General features: G+C 33.7%; 2 protein-coding genes across 2 annotated transcripts; one reads left to right on the forward strand and one right to left on the reverse strand.

The window, feature by feature from the left end:
- Positions 1-194: 194 nt before the first annotated feature.
- LTV1 (LTV1 ribosome biogenesis factor) lies at positions 195-6,014 on the reverse strand. The gene is made up of 11 exons (XM_089710796.1): positions 5,907-6,014; positions 5,670-5,825; positions 5,479-5,598; positions 5,056-5,212; positions 4,269-4,382; positions 3,402-3,514; positions 2,994-3,125; positions 2,431-2,588; positions 1,552-1,699; positions 864-1,051; positions 195-377 (listed from the first exon to the last, which is right to left on the reverse strand). Exons 1-11 carry the CDS (start codon positions 5,907-5,909, stop codon positions 200-202), a joined length of 1,467 nt encoding a protein of 488 aa, XP_089566922.1. The 5' UTR covers positions 5,910-6,014; the 3' UTR covers positions 195-199.
- A 368-nt stretch (positions 6,015-6,382) lies between these two features.
- IleRS-m (Isoleucyl-tRNA synthetase, mitochondrial) lies at positions 6,383-14,832 on the forward strand. Its single transcript, XM_089710776.1, has 12 exons — positions 6,383-6,633; positions 6,722-6,844; positions 7,023-7,393; positions 7,716-7,829; positions 8,371-8,570; positions 8,965-9,131; positions 9,738-9,971; positions 10,472-10,638; positions 12,363-12,501; positions 12,869-13,023; positions 13,346-13,480; positions 13,828-14,832. The coding sequence occupies exons 1-12, from the start codon at positions 6,439-6,441 to the stop codon at positions 14,687-14,689; spliced, it is 2,862 nt and encodes a 953-aa protein (XP_089566902.1). The 5' UTR covers positions 6,383-6,438; the 3' UTR covers positions 14,690-14,832.
- Positions 14,833-18,684: the final 3,852 nt, after the last annotated feature.

Below are 18,684 nucleotides of genomic sequence, written 5' to 3' on the forward strand. Positions count from 1 at the left end.
AATATATATAAAAATGAATCGCAAAATGTGTTGGTAAGCGCATAACTCGAGAACGGCTGAACCGATTTCGATAATTCTTTTTTTATTATATTCCTTGCAGTACGAGGATGGTTTTTATGTAGTATAATGAAAACGTAAATATGTACCACGGGCGAAGCCGGGGCGGACCGCTAGTAGGTAATAAAAAGAGAAGCTAGTTTTAAAATATTTTATTCCCTTGCACATTATTTCTATTATTCAACATAATCTTCTCTTGTCTCTTCTTCTCTTCTTTAAACGCTTCTTTGTTTGCCTTCTTCTCTATTCTTCTTTCTTTTCTGTACTCTTTGAGAAGACGTTTGCGTTCCTTCTTCTCTTCTGGCGTTTCGTCTTTGGGTCTGTAAGTAATATATAAATTTGTTGTCTTTTTGTCTTTTTGTTGTTATGGCAAATGATAAATCTATGCTTTAAAACTTCAAAAGTGCATCAAAAAGAAGTCCAGTTGATTAAATTAATGGTAATTCTTAGGAAAGGAATAATAAAGACCATTTTTGTAAAGAATTCGAAGAAGCTAAAGCTTTGGTTTGAGGTCATTTTTTTAATAAAATTTACTCTTATCTCTAAAAAAAATCTAAAAGTCATCAAATTTCGACTTTTGATCCCGAATAACCTTTACATAGATACATACATATATACATATTACATAGAATATAGATGGATATTTAAAAATCTATTTTGTGGTACACCCAGGCTCTTCATCAAAATGTGGCTATCCATGAATTATTGTTATTTGAACATAACATGTCTTATTTGACCGGGCTATTAATATTTTTTTTACTACACAATATTAATAAAAACTCCTGTTTAATATTATCAAATCTCACCTAATAGACAATACACTGAGCGTAGATAGCACAGTCTCCGCATTCGTCCGTCCGTCTTCGTCCGAATCGGACGCATTTTCTTGATTCATAGCGTTGAATTTAGCCAACGATTTCATTGTCAGTTTGTTGTCTTTGCCCAGTGTGTCTTCCGGCAAACCGGTTTTGAGGTTTATTTTTATTTTTTGTTTCTAAAAAGAATAGTTTTATATTATTTTTTCTACATAAGGACTTAAAATTTCTTATACAGTGTTACGCAGTAGGGCTAATTATAAAGTAGAACAATGTTTGGAATCTTTGAAAATTATGAAGGCTTTTCTACTGTTTATAGTCTATACAATATTTACAAAAGAAATAATTATTTAAGCACAATTAATATCAAGTAAATGCATATTCATCGACTTGCAGCATATATTAATTGGTAAATAAACACAACAATTTATATTGGAAACCTATACAAATTCAATTAAAAAAAATTGGTTGTCTGTAAAGTCGGTTTACTGACGATAGTTGAACGTGACAACGTCCGATTGTGCTTCTTTGTCGCTCGTTCCGCGCTCTCGCTTGCACTTCAAGGAACGCCTCAGAGCGAGGTAACAACGCCGCATGAGTATGTTTTTTCGTGCGTGCAGCCGGCTCTATCGAATTATAAGACGTTGTCCCGTCAAAAGTAAATAAGATGTTCTCTTACTCTAGGCTCTTCAATAAGTTTCGGATGGTTGTACAAATTGGAATACGTAGATAGTATAGTTTCGCAATCCCATTTCTCTTGCGGCTCCACTTCTACCGTTACTAGATCATCTTCCGACTCTTCTTCGATCTCTTGCAGACGCTTCAATCTGAGAAGAGATTAAATGTTTCATAAAAAAAAGACGGGTTGCACTCCGGGAGTGCCGGCAGAAGTGAAAACTTGATTATTAACGTTCAGCATGTTTGATATTTTGGAATGGTATCCGTCTTACGCATGGAATATAAGGGCTAAAAAAAAAACATCCGTCTTACGCTTTTTCGATCACGCCACATGTCCTGACGCGAGTTTAAGATTTTATACCCAACGCCGCTAAAGAAGTTTTCACTTCAAAAATCTCTAACAATATTATAAACTAGCTGTCCTAGTTTGTTGTATGTTGTGTGTTGTTGTTGTAATATTTTTTTCACAAATATATTATGTGGGTAATACAACCCACATAATATATTTGTGAAAAAAATATTTCTGTTACTTATATTATTATTTCTACAAATAAAACAAGGTATACCACCACAATCCTAAAGTAAATTAGCAATTAATTTGTTGAAACACAGCAAATGGAAACTTTAAAAACCGAAATAATGTATATTATGATATGCTATTTATTATAACCGAAATAATGTATAAGAAGTTTTAAATTGTATTATTTTAATCTGATTCAAATGCAATCAGCAATTCACTAAAAAAACAAATTGAAAAATAAAATAAAAATAAGACTTATATTCCTTTTTGACTATTCATAGTAATAAAATACATTAGCAATTAATATAGCTTTCATTAAGATTACAATATTAAAATTACTATAATCCATTCAAAAATTACCTAGCAATCTCCTTTTCCTTATCGAGATGATATTTCTTCTGGGACTCTTCAAACTCTTTCGCTGCATCCAATAACATATTATGTGTTTCTGGCAAATATCCTTCTATCTCGTCTAAATCTAACGCACCTACTTCTGTGTCGTCGTATTCTGCGAACATCTGGAAAGTACGGTATTTTTTTATTATGTTTGGTTATCCTATATATTAGAACTGGCGGTCCGCCCCGGCTTCTCCCGTGGTACATATTTCGCAATAAAAGGTAGCCTATGTTCTTTCTCAGGGTCTAAAGATTGTCTGTGCCAAATTTCATCAAAATCGGTTGAGAGGTTTAAGCGGGAAAGCGTAACAGACAGACAGACAGAGTTACTTTCGCATTTATAATATTAAGTAGGGATATGTTGAAAGTTTGATAACTGTAATAGTAGTATGAAGTTTATGATAAAATAATTATTATTATGTATTCTTATATAGAAAAAAATCTATCACGAGGCAGGACTCGAACCCGCAACCTTTCACGCCAATCCGGGGCGGATGCCTAGCCAACTCGCCAAAAATATTTCTCACCCTTTCAAATCTATTATCCAATAACGACAATCCTTGATTTCTACGAATAACACTTGATGACATTGAATATTGTGAGAAACGTGATTTTGTGTCGTCTTTCGAATCCCATTTTGCCATTTGCGGTTTCCTTTCCTGTAAAAGAGATTAATTTTAAAAAATACAGTCAAAAACCGTGGTTTCTTATACTTATTTAAAAAAAAGCGTGTGTGCTGAGCACACGTATCAGAAGTGAAACTTCTTTGGCAAGATTCGAAGATACCAAAATCGTCGCCTTACTCCATGACGTGGTGGTTTTGCCAAGACACAACATTGAAATTTTACTCTACACTTTCACTTCGAAACTATTTATTAATATGATAGATAGAAAAGAAACTTCAAACATATTTGAATAAATAAAATAAACACTACCTGTGAATCCACACTATCGTCATCTGAATCGAAATCAGAGTCAAATGTTTGGTTAGAAGCATTATCTTCCATACTTTCATCTTCTTCATCACCTTCTATATCTTCATCATCACCTGTGAATATAAATAAATAAATAATATATTAACTCAACTCAAATATTTATTTATCCAATTAGATTTTCGTTTTGAAGTGCTTTTGATTCAAATATTATATATAAATATAATAATTTACCACCACTTCGAAAAGCAGTTTCTACAGAGAAGATAATTATTATAACAGATACCTAATAAAAGATTGTGCTATAGGTATGCTAAAAGTATTTTATCTTTTACTTTTTTCATAGGGTTACGTTTGGACATCTCTAATTTTGTCTCAGGTGAACACCTGTCTATAACATTAATCTATACTAATACTAGCTTACCGCGCGCGGCTTCGCCCACTTTGTCTAAAACTTAATAAATTATATACTAAAACCTTCCTCTTAAATCACTCTATCTATTAAAAAAAACCGCATCAAAATCCGTTGCGTAGTTTTAAAGATTTAAGCATACAAAGGGACATAGGGAAATAGGGACAGAGAAAGCGACTATGTAGTGATTATAAAGCTGAAGTTTGTTTGTTTGTTTGTTTGAACGCGCTAATCTCAGGAACTACTGGTCCGATTTGAAAAATTCTCGGTGTTAGATAGCCCAATAATCGACAAAGGCTAAAGTTTATATATCATCACACTAAGACCAACAGGTGCGGAGCCACGCGGGTGAAATCGCGGAGCGCAGCTAGTATCAGATATATTTAGCTGATATATTGTAAATTCATACATATTTTCCTAACTAATGTAATTGTTATGTATAACTATCTTATGCTTACCATCTCCCATAGCAAGTTCAATGAAGTTATCTTCAAGCTGATTGTCGGGATCTTCGAAATCAAAGTCTTCGTCCAACGCTGCAACCACCTCAGGATCCAAATCCAGACATAAACCTGATAATATGGCCATTTTTAATAAAAATCTTGTCGTTTACTTTATAATTAGAAACATTTTCATTGTAATAATGAATAGTTATTTATGTTAAATTTATAAAAGAAATATTTATAATCACTTCTCTGATCTTCTTCACATAAGTTAAATGTACAAAATGTTATATAAAATGATGGTTTAAATAGTTTCCTTCCAAGTAGCATTTAATTATCACTATCACAAATCTGATCAAATATTGATTTTAAATATTTCCTATGTTTCATCTACATATGACTGACCGGTTCGCTTGGTTGGTAGTGGCCCTGCCTTCCAAGCCAGAGGTTGTGGGTTCGATTCCCACCCGGGGCAAATATTTGTGTGATGAACATAGATGTTTGCTCTGTGTCTGGGTGTTAATTATCTATATAAGTATTTATTTTAAAAATTATATATATGTATGTTTATCAGCCATCTGGTTTCCATAACACAAGCGAAAGCTTAGTATGGGATCAGATCGTGCCGTGTGTGAAAATTGTCCTGAATATATTTTATTTATTTATTTATTTTAACTATGTAAACATAAGGTTGTAAACATAACACAAGCGAAAGCTTAGTATGAAAAGTGCCGTGTGTGAAAATTGTCCTGAAATATTTATTTATTTATATATGTTAATTCAATAATTTAATACTATTTACCTTGTGAAGCTGCTTTATTCAGCAAGCCTACATTTTCCTCTACTTCAGAAGCGAACACAGAGCTAGGAAATTGTAGTTTTTCTGTAACCTCTATCAAACCATCTTCATCCCCTTCTTCCTTATTAGCCGAGGGTTGTTTTCTTTTGTGTGTCGCTTTCTAAAAATGTAATAACAATAAATTAGGTATTTTTTCATCCTATGTGATGATCATGTTATCATACCACATAAGCATATGTTAAAACACATAAATATTAAACTAATCAGTCAAGAGTTAAAAAAATACCTTGTTCTGTTTTATTTTATATTTTTTAAGTTGGTAGAGTTAGAGATGGAGTATGCAAAGGAGCATGTGAATCGTGATAGGTGAGTCCACCACCCACAGCAATGTAAAATTTCTCTAGTAATAAAATACAAACAACTTACAGGTTGCAGAACCAATGTGACCTCTTTAGTATCTTTAAGATGTTGAAGGTAGTTGTAGTCATCGTCAAAGTAAATTCCATATTTATGCTGCTCCTCTTTCCGTTGTTCTGGAGTGAGATTCTGTGAAAATAGTTATCATAGTGGTGAAAGTTTAATGACATAAAAAGTAAATCTAGGTTACAAATACTTACAGGTTCTTTATCTTTTTTTGTGGGTATATTGGCACTAACAGGCACTAGAACACGTTGTGGGGCGGTCTCGTCAGCTGCTAAAGGATCTCTTTGAGATCTATGCACTAAATTGAACGTGACGGCCTTCTTGCGATCTATGAACTTTTTAGTTTTCGGCTGCAATGTAAACGAAGATTATAGTATAAAGTACATACATAAAATTTGTTAATTCATTGAACACTAAACAAGTAAACACACCATTTTGGCTTAAAAAGCGATGAAATTCTAATAAATTAAAGAACACAAAGTGAAAACATGTGTTGTTTTGGCATTTGACACATGAAAAGGATTGTTTTCGGGTGTCAAATAATGAAGTTCTGATCTGCGTTCAGAAACAAAAAGATTATCAATTCTTTTACCGTATTTAAACATTCATGTCACTCAATGGAAAATTCGTATATGAGTGCCTTCGCGAACTACTGTTAACATATTCGCACATAGTAATATTCGTTAATTCGTAAGTAGTATATTAACTCCGTGTATGCCATTAGCGAATTCGCGTATCACCAAGCGAATAGCACGAATTGCACGGATGCTTATTCAATAAGTTGATTATAATTATTACGGAATACATTTACAATATAAAATACAACGAGATATTTTTACATCAACTTAAAACCGAATTTCAAAACGTTTCAGCAAGTGTCACATATGACATAAAGTTAAAAAAAAAACCACAAAAACAATATAACCTCAAAATGAAATAAATTCTCCCGGAAAAACAAATAAAATGATTATTACAAGAAATATTAATGTTTTTTATTCTAAGTACATAAAGTTAAGCACAAGGTGGACAAGCATAGGATATAGTCGAACAAAAAGCTCCGCGGAACCTAAGAAAAAAACTTATTCACATACTATTTTGTTTCCCAAAACCAAATTTCCGGCGAGATCTAGTCAAAAGGATAAAAATAATATTCCAGAGGTAAAATTGTATTTAGAATTTTGATTCAAATACCTTAAAAAAAATATAATTTCACCTGTTACTTAATTCATATTTGTATTCATTGTAGATAGCAAAATTTTCGGAATTGTATAAATGGCAAAGAGAACAACTTACGGGTCCGGAGTATGTTTTACATGATGGCCCTCCATACGCCAACGGTGACCTACATATGGGACATGCTGTAAATAAGGTACCTATTGGGATATTGAATATCATAATTTTTACTATTGATTTGATGAGATTCAATATATTTTAATGTATGTACGGTAAGAATATTACATTATATACTCTGCTTATTTAGTCAGTGCAGTACTAATTGTCCAATACATTTAATTTAAAGTTGAACAGCTCAATTTTTTCTATTTTAGATAATAAAAGACATCAACAACAGAAGTCAAGTCCTCCAAGGCAACAAGGTACACTACATACCAGGCTGGGACTGCCACGGCTTACCAATAGAGTTCAAAGCCTTACAAAAAGCAAAGAAAACTTCAAACAACAATGAACCTTCCGACCCTGTACATACAAGGCAAATTGCCAGATCTTTTGCGTTGGAAACAGTTGAAAAGCAAAAGGAGGCATTTAGGAGTTGGGGAATTATGGCAGATTGGGATGAACAGTGTTATTTGACACTAGATAAGAAATATGTACAAAATCAACTGAAACTGTTCTATAAGATGTATAGAGATGGTCTGATTTATAGGGCCCTAAAACCGGTGTACTGGTCTCCTTCATCTAGGTAAGTGAAATTATGTTTTTGGAAGTAAAATTTCGAACTTTACAGATTAGTTTTGGAAAGAATGATTTCAAATGCAAGACATAAATTATGATTTTTGTGAGTGATTTCAACTGAATCCTCCTGCATGGTATTGTTATAAGCTCATTACTTTTGAAAAAAAAAATTGAAACTTTCATTATGGTAAGAAATAAAAGATAACAAGCAGTATTTATAGCATTATAATAATAAGCAGTTAAAACTATAAATTATCATATTATAGGTAATAATTAATATAGTTGTTTTCTTGTTAAGAAGTGCTTATAAATATATGTTCTTCTTTCAGAACAGCATTAGCTGAAGCTGAATTGGAATATGATCCTCAATTTAAAAGTCAAGAGGTATATGTCGCTTTTCCGATGGTAAATCTACCTGAAATAGTGAAGGAGTCTATTGGTAGGTAAGTTGTTATTTTAATTATTTAAAATTGTACACAAAGACAATTCATTTTTGAGAATATCAAAATGGTTCCTGGTTTAGTGTACCTATAAGTTACCTATTATAGGTAAATAAGAATTAATTTTAATGTTTCATTAAAAGCCGGCGCAGACATAGTGGAGCGCGTTTTTCTGTCAAACTATTATTGACACGCAGCACGCTACCTTTGCATGTGACACTTTGATGCTTCTCCGGAATAAATTGTTGTTATTTTATTTTAATGAGGACAATGTTGATAATAGTTTGACTATGAAAATGCTCTGCGCTGCGGTCCGACATATCTGCGCCGGCCTTTATGATCTTTATTCCAACCTTTAATATAATTATTCGGTACTTTAAATTACAAATTATGATGTTATCTGAATTTCATATACTGCAAGAGTAATATAATTTCATTAACACTATCAATTTCACATCTTTTTCAAGTTGCACAACAGCATTTTTAGTTAGCATAAAAAAATAAGAAATATTAATATATTCATTCATTTAAAATATTTTCGTAGTAAACCAGTCTCGGCATTAATATGGACGACCACACCATGGACGCTACTAGCCAATAAGGCGATAGCATACAGTCCCACTATGACATACTGTGTGGTCACACTCAGTAATAGAAATGGCATGTTCTTAATTGCTAAGGATCAAAAAGAAGAATTGAAGAAAGTTCTAGAAACAGAGATTGCTGTGGTGGTTGAGTTTGATGGTATGTTCATATAATAAACTTGTTAAATTAGTTCTGGCTAAAATTAATATTTCAATTGTTATTACACACTTGCTGTTTTTTGTGCAGCATATTATATTAAACTTTCCACTTTTAAACTTACTTTCTTGACTAAAAGAGGTTATGAATACTTACACATTTTTAAAACCATGGAAAATTTCATCAGATGCAGCCAGATTCTTAAATGAGGATTGATTTGATGAGGGTTGAGAAAGTCAGACACAATAAAATATTTAAGCAGCATTTAAGGTTGTTTTGAAATGTTCTTTAAACATTAAATACTCAATTCAGAATTCAATTCTCAATTCAGCCTTTAAACTACATAAATTGATTTATTATAATCAATCATTTTATAAATACAAATAAATTTTTAAAGGCACAAAACTCCAAAACAGTACCTACAAAAGTTCTTTATCCAATGATCTACGTCCGTTCTACTCCGCGGATCACGTAACAAAGGGCAAAGGCACGGGATTGGTGCACACCGCGCCTGCGCACGGGCCTGAGGACTTTCTTGTTGCGCTGAACAATAATATGACTGTGGTGAGTTGGCTTATTTAGTAATTAAAAAAAAATTGTTGTTTGTAAAGTAGGTTTACGATCGAGATGTTTACGTGATAACGTCTTATTGGTGGCAGCGCTCGAGATGAGACGGGAGATCGGTCTGTCTCTCTCTCGTTATACCGGCGATCGCGCTCGTGAGGTTTTGGTGTGACACAAGTTTCTGAACATGTCACCCGACTAAAACGATTTTAAAGACGTTATCACGTCAAAAGTATAATTATAGAAGTCTTTTTATAATAATTTTGAATGTATCTGAAAGTAATTGAAATCTTAAAATTGTTGAATTGATTTTAAATATTTCACCAGCAAACAGTACATTGCATTCCTGACAAGACAGTTTTTTTTTCATTGAAGTAAAATGAGTTCCTTGAATTACATTTCCAATTAGAATAAGGTGTTCAAAAATGAACACATTAAAATTATAAAATTGGTATTTTTATGTACTTTTGTCTTGGAAGAATCATATCAAGGAAATTTAAAATAATTATCAGCCTTCAATTATTAAAAATATGTTAATACTCATTTTGTAAACTTTAATAATGATTTTATACCTAACATTTTTTCCTTAAATTTAATCTCTTCCAGGAATGTAATGTAGACGAGACAGGTTGCTACACGAACTTAGGCCCAGATTTTGACGGTCTGCCCGTACTAACCTCTGGTCAGGAGGTTGTGATGGACAAACTTGCAGAATCTATTATATATAAAGGGACATACATACATTCATATCCATTGGACTGGAGGACGAAGAAACCAGTGATATTGAGAGCTAGCCACCAGTGGTTTATTGATACTGCCGCTTTGAAAGAACGCGCTTTGGTATGTATAATATTTTACGAGTAGTTCTTGTATAGACTTGCTATTTTCGTCGCTTATATTTTCTTAAAAGATTTAATGTTATACGTATAACAGTGATGCTTCTTTAGGCGCGTTGGGAGAAAAAATTCATGGCAATACCGTCACGTCATGGAGTTAGGCGACGATTTTGGTATCTTTGGATCTTGCCAAGGAAGTTTTACTTCTGACACGGATACTAGGCATACACGCTCTTGTTATCAAAGTTACAATGTTTTTTTATGTTCCTTCTTAAGTCCGTTTTCGTATCATACCTCCTAGAAAAATGTAAAAGCATTCTTTCAATATTTTTTATTGTATGAGAAAAATAAAGTACATAATACATATAATATACTTATGTATAATATAAAAATCCTACTTAGAGATTGTCCTAACAATTCTTGGAATTTGCGTGGTATGATTCGGAATAACAAAAATTATAATAATATATATCTACAAATAAATAAAGTAAATTCTTTTTTTAGGCAGCTTTAGATAAAGTGGATTTCCTACCACCAAACTCCGCGGACCAATCACGACAGAGTTTTAAAGCGCAATTGGAAAAGCGGCCATATTGGTGCATTTCGCGCCAAAGAGCCTGGGGTGTGCCTATACCTGTATTGTATAAGGGGAATGATGTTATTATGGATGAGTAAGTTAAGATATTAAAGATTAATCAGCCATTCAATTAAAATCCTAGCCTCTTAATTAATAGGGCTGCATGATATATAGACATTATAATATAAATATCGAAAATGGCTCCAATTATTTTCATGAAATTTAGAATGTTGATCTGTTTAAAAAAATACTATGTGTATGCAGAGGCGGCTCGCCCTAAGGAGCGCTGGTGCAGTGAACTCCCATAAATAATTATAATAAAATCATAGTCCTTAATTTAATTATTACCATTAATTATTACTATTTAAAATCAATCGTAATCTTTAAAACTACTGTTAATACCAATGAATATATCCATCATTCCATCATCCCATACACCTGTATAATACCTACTGTATTATGTAACGCGCGAAGCGGAGCGCTCACGATTGCGCTCCAATGAAAAAAGATTTAGTACATTTCCTAATACGAAATCCAATAGGAGTGAAAGAGAGGGTTTTGCCAGAGCCCTGCGCGTGAAACAAAAGATTTTCTATGGAAAAGTAGCAAAATTCGGAGCGCCGCACCCGCAAACGTTGCCGGTTCGTTTTTACCGCCAGGCAGGACAGCGATTGCGCGCGAGGTTGCCAGTTACCACTTCTATAATAAAAACAAAACACTCGAGTCAACTTCAATGCACGCGCGCGATTCATGCAATTTTCTAATTAAAATTATAAAATACGTGTTGAAATAGCCTGTAGTTATCAGTATTACTTGTGAGTGTTAAAATGAACAATAATTATAATGTGGCGTTCATTAAAAAGTGTGATAAAACGTTACAAATTCGGCTTGAATGTAAAGCTAAGGGACCGCCACGGCCTGAACTTGATCTTACGCAAAAATGTACGACAAAAACGAAAACATATACGCGTGTGTTTAAATCTGAACAATATGTGAAAACACCGTGGTTGTATGGTTGTGATGAAAGCAACAAAATATTTTGTTTTCCGTGTCTTTTATTTAAAGCGGGCGCGGCCGGCGGAGGTGAGAGTGCTTGGACTGAAACGTGCGTTGACGACTTAGCTCATCTTTCAATCAAGATGAAAAAACATTCACAATCACGGTACCATTTGTTGAATGAACTGCAATTGGCGTCTATCGGTCTTGTCGCTTTAAGTTATAGGTATTTTTGCACACCAAAAAGAAAGACGTATCACGTATGCATTTTCTTTATAAGTAATTTTTTTGATAAATTGTACTGCTATACACCATGTATTTTCAGTGTTTTATTTCAAGTGAACACCCATGAAATTTTGTCACGAGCCGCCTCTGTGTGTATCCAGGTCTCTAGGTCTACGTCTTATGTTTTGTTAACTGACCAATGCTTATAAGTTGTTATAAATGTTTATAATATACAAATTGAATATAATATTATGTAATGATATCTATACTAATATTATAAATAAAGAGGAAAGGTTTGTAATTATGTATGTAGGTTTTCACGCATAAACTACTGAACCGATTACAATAAAATTTAGCACACATATAGAAGGTAACTTGGATTAACACATAGGATAGGTTTTATCCCGGAAATCCCACGGGAATGGGAACGGGTTTTCCGGAAACCGCAGGCGGAAATCTAGTACTTACTAAAATGGGAGATATACATGTATACATGTATAAAAATTCCTTCCGTCATTTTGAATAAAAGATTTATTATAAATGTTAACAAAGAAATAAGATTTTTGTTTAATTATTTAATTAATTATATAATTTCAGGAAAGTAATAGAAAAATTGTGCAATTTAATAGAAACTAAAGACGCCGATGTATGGTGGACGTGTGATGTTAAAGATGTCTTACCGAATGACGTTTTAGATAAATATAATACAGATGGACAAGATATTGTTAAGGGAAAGGTAATATTATGATATGTATTATAATTAGATGTTTTTTTATAGTTAATATTTTAAAATAATTGAGACATAGAAAAATTCTGTACTAAATTCTAGTAACACTAGAAAACATTGTGTTCATTTAATATTCATAAGAATTGGGCAATTTTATCAACATGTCGCTAAAAAGTTCACAATTTTTTGAAGTGAAACTTCTTATGGCGCGTTGAGAGTAAAATTTCTAGGTCACGTCACGCAATACCGTCACGTCATGGAGTACTAGGCGACGATTTTGGTATCTTTGGATCTTGCCAAAAAAGTTTCACTTCTGACACGTGTGGTCGACACGTTGCTCTTTTTTTAATTATATGTACATTTAATATTTTTCCAGGATATAATGGACATCTGGTTAGATTCAGGTCTTTCCTGGCAAACACTAGACGGCAAGAAATCTAGAATATATTCGGAAGGTATAGACCAATTGACTGGTTGGTTTCAAGCGTCCTTATTGACGTCTATAGCTTTGAGAGGAGAGGCTCCTTATGAGTAAGTTTATTTTAGAGTAAAATAGGTATTTTTATATACTTATGTAATAAAGAATATTTACAATGTTTATGGTACTTTCGGTTTTTTTGTGAAACAGAAAAAAAATGGGAACCTTAGAGTCCAGTGTGAAATATATTCTATGAAAATTAAAAATTAGTCGTCTAGACAGACGGCCAGACGGTCGTCTTTATGTTTGTTCGCAAAGATTTCAAAAACTACTGCACCTATTTTCATTATGTTTCTACCTATTAAAAGCGTGGTTCTACGTGCAGATTTTAGTATATAATTTCTTAAGTTTTAATGTATTGTTTATTTTCTATAGGTCAATATTCGTGCATGGGTTTGTAGTAGATGAGAAGAAACGCAAAATGTCCAAGTCAATAGGCAATGTGATAGACCCAGTGACGATCATACATGGGGATAAAACGTGTCCGGCGTATGGGATTGATACTTTGAGGTAATTTACATAACTAAATAAAATTAATTTATTTAGAGGAACGTACAGAACATATGATTTTTAAGTGAATGCGTAAGAAGAGTGTTTGTTTCAATAAATATAATTTTTTCAAAATTGTAATATAATTCACTCAATTCAGACTGGGTTTATATCCAATTTCAACAGATTACAGTACACATTTTTTTCAATAAACAAAAAAAAAGGGAATGATTTTTTTAGATATTATTAATTAAAAAAGTAAATGTTATACATATTTAGAATTGTATGACATCTCATGTGATGGCATATATAACTCATTCTACATATTATATTCTATAAAAAGTACTTAACTTAATTTTACTTCACAGATGGTGGGTAGCAAGTCACGCGACGCAACATTCCCAAATCATAATCAGTAAGAAACTACTCGATGACTGTCAATCTGAAATCATTCGCATACGAAACATCATGAAATATCTTCTTGGCGTCGTAAATGATCTAAAAACGGAAGACTTTAATAAAAACCCACCCTTAAATTTCTTCGACCAGTACATAGTTAACGAATGTCATACATTTTTAAAACAAATAAACGAACATTATAACAATTTTAGGTATAATAGTGTAGCCCAATCGATTCTTCATTTTGTTAGTAATAAAGTGTCTGCTTTGTATTGCCATTGTATAAAAGATAGATTGTATTGTTCAGAAAAAGATTCGGTCGAACGTCTTGCCGCGCAATTAGCAATTCATACGATTATGGCAACACTGTGTAAAACTCTGGGTCCTATTTTACCCCATTTGGTAGAAGAAGCGTGGCAACACCACCCATTATCCAACCAACCGTTTTATTTCACAAAGGAACTGTCACTTTTGCCGCCAAAACCGATTGACGTTTCATTAATGGACGCCATCTTGAATTTGAAAAGGGACGTTTGCATTCGTTTGAAAAATGAGAGTTTGAAAAAGTTTGATTTGATTTTGCAAGTGAATTCCGATTTGTATGCGAAATTTAATAAATTAAATATGCCGGATGGTGTAAATGATAGTGTTTTGTGTGAAATATTAGAAGTATCTAATGTGGAATTGCATGAAACGGAGAAAAATGTGAAAAATTGGAACATTATGGCCACTGTTAGTAAGAAAGGACAATGTTTGAGATGTAGAAAGTTTAATGTGATTGGTGATAGTGATAAGTGTGTGCGGTGCGAGAGAGTGTTAGCGACGTTATAGATTTGAATTTAATAAAAAGAGCGTGTGTGCCGAGCACACGTGTCAGAAGTGAAACTTCTTTGGCAAGGTTTAAACTTTAAAGATAACAAAATCGTTGCCAGTATTAACATGATGCGACCTTGAAATTTAACTCAACGCGCCTAAAGAAGTTTTACTTCAATAAATATTAGAAATTTATAATTATGTAGTACTAGCTCTCCGCCCGCAGCTTCGCCCGCGCAGTCAAAAAATACCCGCATAGTTCCCGTTCCCGTGGGATTTCCGGGATAAAACCTATCCTATTTCCCAGGGTAAAAAGTAGCCTATGTCCTTTCTCGGGTATCAAAATATATAAATAACTATACCAAATTTCATGCAAATTGGTTCAGTAGTTAAGGCGTGATTGAGTAACAGACAGACAGACAGAGTTACTTTCGCATTTATAATATTAGTATGGATAGTATGTTGTTATTTATGAATACTAAGTAAAACCTCTTTAACGCACTGTAGTTGATTGTAAATTTTTTTATGAATAAATGTTTTACTTAATAATAGCTGTGTTTTACCTGAAAATAAAACACATATTAAATACTTACCTATATTTGAAGCTTACTTCATTGAGAAGGCACCTAGCTTTTTCCGCCTATTTTGCCCTCTCTTTCCGTTGTATATATGCTATCTCTCTCGCACACCTCTCCACCAGGTGGCGGGGCGCACGATAATGTGCGGGCGCTGGATGTTTTTTCATTGAGTCGAAATCCACAACAGGTGGACGTTAAGTGTAAGCTTCAAATATAGGTAAGTATTTAATATGTGTTTTATTTTCAGGTAAAACACAGCTATTAAACACTTGACCGTAATTTGAAGCTTACTTCATTGAGACCTGTTTGTTACCCACCTGGTGTACAATGTGACGCCAATGTGAATTTGAATACATAAGTAATTACTTATTTCTTTATTTGAAAGAGTAAGGTGTGCAGATAGTATACCTACTAATAAATCACACAAATTTTTATATTATACAATATATTAACAATCCCAGATGAAAAGTTAATCAAATAAGAACCAAAAAGTTAATCATAATGATTAAAAGTATTAGAACTTATGAGATTGGTTCAAGCGTACCTTAGTTAACCTTTTGGGCTTGAAAAGTTAAAGTTACTACAATTTCCACTATCTTTAGCGTAAATCTGCGAAAGCGCCAGTAGCGACTTTCAATTACGCATTTAGATGTTACTTACAAAATGAAGCAACAGCTGATCCCGATGAGGCAAAAATACCTCAAACTCAAACCTTTATTTATTCAATTAGAACTCTGCAGAAGCATCATTGAATCATCTTAACATAGAATTACCAAATGTCTCAACTCACACAGTTTTAACCCAACCTGCTACAAGCGGACAAGAAGAGACCTTGGTCCTTACTTTTGGGGTCAGAAGTAAATTTAAAAGGTCACCCCTTGAATAAGGCAATAAAATAACAAAACAGGTAAATGGTTTAAATTATAATACAGATTTTTAACATCCAACTAAACCGTGCGGTATCTTTTAATGTTTAGAGCCAACGTCGCAATCATAATCTAAACATGGCTGGTACTTTCAGTACAATGCATGAATTATTTATTTAAAACTGATAGGTCATAAACTCTGTACTGGAAACAAATATACTGAACTCAAGAGACTAAAATGATAAAGAGCTTATCTGTGTCCCAAAAACTGCAATTACTACAGCTAAGTACGTTACTTTTAATCAATTCAGTTTTAAGATATAATAATTATGATTTACATCAGAACTTATATACCGAAAGTCTCGGGACTACATAACGTGACTTATTTATAATAGTGTTTGTGCATAACACTAGGCAGTCAACAGCTATATGAACGTCAGATAGGAAAAGAGCCAAATTTATCCAGTCAGTAATAAAGGATTTTAACTATACTTATTATAATTCAACCAACTACTACTAGCTACTCCGTACGTCTTTTGGGTAGACGGAGGCAAATAGGATTTTTATTCCAACTATATCATTTGATATTTTGAAAATGTACTCCACATTTTCATACCGTCAGAGTCATTTTGCAGATTATAGTGGTGCAGCACTGAACACTGTCTATTAGGTGGCTGGTGCTGCTGACCGGGCCTTCAGTTCCGCTTTCCAGAATACCTTCACCCTTCTAGGTGCTACTACTACTGAAATAGCGGTACTCTATCGCGTCGTTCAGGTCTCTAACTGACAGGATTTCTCATATTATCGTAACAACCTCGCTCGTTCTAATGCTGGGGCCACACTAACGGGAAATGCCATTAATTAACGCGATAATGGACGTTAACTTTAGGTGTAGCCAGTATTATTTAACAACGGCATTAACATTGCCGTTTGGCGAGGCGATAGCTTTATCGCGAGAATTAACGCAATGAAGCGGTCACACTACGTCCATCTTGCTAGAATTTTAGTAAAATTAACGCCGTTTTTATCGCCAACAATCGGCATTCACGTTGACCGTTCAAGTGTTAAAAATTATCGGAATAATTATCGCGATAAAGGGCATTAGACGTTAGACGTTAGTGTGGCCCCAGCATTACGAGAACAAATTATCGCCAAGGAATTCTGCTGCAGGATAATGGCAAGAGAGATTATAAGCTTAACTATGCATTATTATGCTAAGGAATATGGTGGATTTTGAATACTATCGTCGTCTGAAAGCATCTCCTTTCGATTAACTTCATTAAGGATGCAGATCTGATCCCATCTTTGTTCCGTAGGAATGCTACGACAGTCTAAACGTTACACTGGACAAAGAAAATTGCCCTAAATATAGTCGGTTGTTCCAACATCCGTAATATGGCTAGCCTACCTTGCTAGCCCTTGATTGTAACTGCTACCAATGCAGGCATTGCTCTCGTGTTGTCCACAGTTGTGCGAGTGCAAAAATGAAGAACAGAGCTCGTGGGGAGCTATGTCCAATGAATCTGTGTTAAGATTATGACAGTATAGGACAGTTAGCTGTGGATGCGAAGACAGGACATTACTTTATTCATCCGTAAACACGCGAGGCAGCCACGGACAGCGATATAGCAAGAACTAAACTAGCAAAGTTTAGTTCGCTTACCACACTTATATTTTAAAAGCCGTATAGTCTGTACCTACTGCATTTCATTTATTGCCCCCCCCCCTCAAAGCAAAGAAATGAACAGTCATTTGGCAGAGCTTTCTCGTTAGGGTAGGGGTTCCAAGTAATATCTAATAATAAGAGGCTTTTGTTTGGATAGATTGACTTTCCGTTATTTATCCTCTATCCTATGTAACTCAACAGTCAGTATTCTCAGTATTCGTTGAGTACTTAAACGTTTTACGTAAATAGTTGTATATAACTTTATTATACAATATAATAATCCTGGTGGGATGACAAGAATCTTGTATAACAAACGATTATCCTAATCCCTCAGCGATTTATTGTTTGAGCCCTGAAGAAAAATCTCATGGGTGCAATAATGAGGTCAAATGGGTTGAAAAACGAGTCAAATAAATTGCCTACAAGACCGGGCAACTAAAATAGGCCTATGAGAGGTCAAATATACGTAATCAATCGTTTGAAATTTGAAATTTGATTTTGAATCAATCGTCATTTGTTACATTCAATCGCTTTGCGATTAAAAAATATCTTCCGATGTTTTTATTTGAAAATTGGTCGGCTAGTGCCATTGAATGACGATACCAAACATACCGTTGACTCAAGGCTTGGTGACAATCCTCGAAACCACCGCCACAAATCATCTGCGAGATGATATTTGATCCGACTCGCCTTCCTTTGTTGTGAATAGGCTTTACATTGGTAAATACGATTTGTTTAATTCCAATTTCCATAATTGGTAAACCAATGGTGGTTTCCTGATTCCTGAAGCGTAAACTTTTAGGATACGAAGTATCAATTTCATGCGCCCATTATTTGACGTCTCTAACCTTTATTGTATTTATTAGGTCATATTACTATACTGCCCACTGTGAAGAAGATTTC

The sequence above is a fragment of the Colias philodice genome, chromosome 25 (genome assembly GCF_061535455.1).
Source record: "Colias philodice isolate Cphi_HAF_F1 chromosome 25, ilColPhil1 Martin Lab GWU primary, whole genome shotgun sequence".
Taxonomy (NCBI): domain Eukaryota; kingdom Metazoa; phylum Arthropoda; class Insecta; order Lepidoptera; family Pieridae; genus Colias; species Colias philodice.

Excerpts from the sequence above, each read along its gene's own strand:
- LTV1 (XM_089710796.1), bottom strand. Across the intron at positions 2,589-2,993 it reads TGGATAATAGATTTGAAAGG|ATGTTCGCAGAATACGACGA; the intron begins GTGAGAAATATT and ends CGTACTTTCCAG. Across the intron at positions 1,052-1,551 it reads AACTTATTGAAGAGCCTAGA|AAACAAAAAATAAAAATAAA; the intron begins GTAAGAGAACAT and ends TATTCTTTTTAG.
- IleRS-m (XM_089710776.1), top strand. The coding sequence starts at position 6,439 with ATGATTATTACAAGAAATATTAATGTTTTTTATTCTAAGTACATAAAG. Across the intron at positions 6,845-7,022 it reads TGGGACATGCTGTAAATAAG|ATAATAAAAGACATCAACAA; the intron begins GTACCTATTGGG and ends TTTCTATTTTAG. Across the intron at positions 7,830-8,370 it reads GTGAAGGAGTCTATTGGTAG|TAAACCAGTCTCGGCATTAA; the intron begins GTAAGTTGTTAT and ends ATATTTTCGTAG.